Source organism: Populus euphratica, unplaced genomic scaffold, assembly GCF_000495115.2.
Source record: "Populus euphratica unplaced genomic scaffold, PopEup_1.0 scaffold39.1, whole genome shotgun sequence".
NCBI lineage: Eukaryota > Viridiplantae > Streptophyta > Magnoliopsida > Malpighiales > Salicaceae > Populus > Populus euphratica.
This window is the reverse complement of record NW_011499897.1, coordinates 1138106-1141494: the sequence shown is the minus strand read 5'-3', so window position 1 is coordinate 1141494 and position 3389 is coordinate 1138106. Positions and strand designations below refer to the sequence as shown.

General features: G+C 36.1%; 1 protein-coding gene across 1 annotated transcript; it reads right to left on the bottom strand.

The window, feature by feature from the left end:
* Positions 1–292: 292 nt before the first annotated feature.
* LOC105132271 (14 kDa proline-rich protein DC2.15-like) lies at positions 293–1008 on the bottom strand. The gene has a single exon (XM_011035651.1). The coding sequence runs from the start codon at positions 899–901 to the stop codon at positions 488–490; it is 414 nt and encodes a 137-aa protein (XP_011033953.1). The 5' UTR covers positions 902–1008; the 3' UTR covers positions 293–487.
* Positions 1009–3389: the final 2381 nt, after the last annotated feature.

The following is a 3389-nucleotide window of genomic DNA, read 5'->3' as shown; positions in this document are numbered from 1 at the left end:
ACGAGGTTAAATTAGAGTCGTCCGTATTGGACTGCAGTATGCTACTAGTAATGTAGATGGGGTGGGAAAGAGAAGGGTTTCTTTTTCCTTTTTATTAACTATTATTCTTTGATTAAGTGGTAATAGTAGATTTGGAATATACATGGTCTTTTGGGGTAGGAGCACTAAGCTAAATATCTGTTTTGGTAGAAGATTTATGTATGCTTAACATGCAATATGCAAATCGTGCACGATTTTAATTCGAAGGATTTGTAATGACAGGAGTTTGGGCAAATATTACACTTCAAACATGATATCAAAGGAAACTATTATTTCACATGGGATAAAAAACATGATACGACATCAGGGAAAACTAATGAAAATTATTCGTGGTAGCTAAATAAAACAGATAAAGCACAGTACAAGCGAAAACAAGCAGCTGTTTTCCTTGTATCACACAATTCTTAATAGAAAACATCAACGCGTGCAAAGGCGTACGCGAATATGTTTAGGAACATTGGAAGTCTTTGGGAACTTTCTTTCCACAGACATTGAGAAGCAAGCTTAGAGAGAGTGGAATGTTAAGGTTGATACCCAGGATGTTAGCTTTGATGGCAGTGCAAAGGCAAACAGCAGACTCGAGATCAAGAAGGCCTTGAATGACACTGCAGCAAGGCTTTACAGGGGGATTGCCAACGGTGACATTAAGCAATGAACCGAGCAAATCAGCACATACACCTAATTTAAGTGCATCTTTAGGACACTTTCCACTGGAAGGGCTTGGTGTTGGTGTTGGCTTCGGCTTCGGCTTTGGCTTTGGCTTAGGAGACGGGCAACCCCCTCCACAAGCAGTGACTAGGGAAAAGAAGAGGAGGTTGAGTGCAAGAAAGAGAGCAAGTGATGCTGTGCTTTTGGAAGCCATTTCTATCAAAAGCTAATAGCTCCTTTTGAATTTAGAAGCTACAGCGAATACTAGCTAATAGAAGCTGCAGATGAGAGAACTTTAAGTGATGGAAATATGCACCAAAGGAGTGGCTTTTTATAGGGCCCAAGGAGGTCCTGTCGGTTAATTTGATGTTGAGACAAAATAATATATTGAATTTCTGCCAAAAAAACAAATTGAAGAAGTCCATGCACCCATGTGTGTGACTTGGGAATTTAGCTGGCAGCAGACAGGTGGAATTTTAGGCAAACTTTTGGATGCTTGTGTTTTATCTAGGGATTGCAAATTGCCATGTTCCTAGGCCCTAGCAACATTACCATGGATCATCCATAGTTAGCCAAGATTTCACTATTCCTGTGTATCCAGTAATGAATAAAGATCTGGTTTTTTTAATAATTCATGCATGAAATAACGTTAAGCGTCTCCCTGCATCAAATCCTTTGGTTGTGTATGAGATCACATGTCCCATGTCATCTGTGGTGCAGGGTTGGATTAATTAGCTAAAAGAACAAAGCATTTACTCCATCATTCTCTTCCTTTTAAAGACTGCCATTCGTTTCTACCTTCATTTTCATGAGCGGTACATATCTCTTACTTCCCTTCTATATTTGGCAATATCCTACTGCTGAGGACTAATTGGTTTTCATGATTAGAGGTTGTTCCCAGCTCTCATCCTTCAAGACGCTTCTTCTTCACAGTTGACTTGTACCTAATTAATCCTTCACTGTTTTTTTTTCCCCTTAACAGTCCGAATGGATTCATTATGAAAACGAGGGTGCAAAATTTAGAGCTTGCCACAAACAGAAAAGATCAGTCGAAGAAAATAAAATAAGCATACAAGGTAAATAAATTGACACTGACAAGGTTAAGCATAACTCGACTTGTACGGTGGAAGTACTAACCATGGATGAATCTCAGAAGATCCATTCCAATCAAATCATACATAAATTTTCAGAGATAAACCTAGGGCCACCTAAAAAAAAAGATTGTGTTTTTTGTTAAACGCATCAGATAATGGAGGGCCATGGTTTCAATCACAGCAAAGTTTTTCTATGATCTCTTAACCGATTTCAGTGTGAAACAAAAAGTTTTCATTTTCTTTTACTGTTAATTAGTGTTTCATGTGTACTGTTTATGAAAATCACTTGGAATTTGTCCCTTTATATAAATTATGGGAATGAACACTCTTCCAACTTGGCTTATTTGATTCTCGTGGAAGTTAGATGGGATCGAGTCACGGGCAACCCTAAAACCCACCCCATGGGCTCCACTGCAGATTTTGATGAAATTATGCATGCTATCAGCCGAAAAAATATTAACTTAAACCATTGTCGTGATCTATTAATTTTCCTGTCATTCACACCGTGTGGAGCCAGTTTTAGCTCCACTAGCTTTTGTGTCTGATGGAATTGCTCGACCAAGACAGCAACCCATCTTGCAAACCGTATATGATTTGATTTTAATTATTGCGTTGATTACCAGTCACACAGATTAGTACATGATTCCATTTGGTTCTATCTTGATCTGCAGAAGATGAACGCTTACGTGATAATGATGCATATTTAGAAACTCGAAGCTGATAAGAATATATTACAAGTATATGTAATTGAGTGCATTCCTCTGTTCGGAGGTAGCCTTTTGTCAATATCATGTGGAGTCACTAGCCAACAGAAAATTAAGGCCAGCCTGCTCCATCCGAAAATTCTAACTTCTTCGACCGATTCCTGACAAGGCTGTGCAGAAGATTAAATACAGAAAAAAACAATATTTGTTACTTTGATTGAATCCACAACATTGTTGGCATTAAATAAGGGAATATTACGATGAGCACATGTAACTTTCTTTTTCTCTTTTTTTTTCATTCCAACACACGCACACGCACGCGCATGTCTCTTTTTTTTTTACAATTGCATTTTTAAATATTATATTTCTCATTCCAACACACGCACACGCACGCGCACTCAAACGTACCATTACCACACCAATTATATATATATAAACACACCCGTGCGCATTGAAACTTACCATTACCACACCAATTACTGGGGACATTTACAAGTGATAAAAATTTTAAAAATATTTTTATTAAAAATATATATTAAATATTTACAAGTGTGATAAAAATTTTAAAAATATTTTTATTGAAAATATATATTAATTTTTTTTTTATTTTTTAAAAATTATTTTTATATTAACATATTAAAACATTTGAAAACATCAAAAAAAAATTAAAAGCAAAAATATAAAAAAAATATTTTAAAAAAAATCATCAAAAAAAAAATTAAAGCAAAAATATAAAAAAAAATATATTTTTTTTAAAAAAAACAAGAATAAATGCGCCCATTGTACATCCCCCCGACCTTTTTTTCCGTCAAACACTCATTTCCCTCATCTCACTGTCCAAAAATTAATCAATGTCAGCCATACTTACCACCACCGCTGTCGCTTCACATCAGGCCTCCACCTT

Excerpts from the sequence above, each read along its gene's own strand:
- LOC105132271 (XM_011035651.1), bottom strand. The coding sequence starts at position 901 with ATGGCTTCCAAAAGCACAGCATCACTTGCTCTCTTTCTTGCACTCAAC.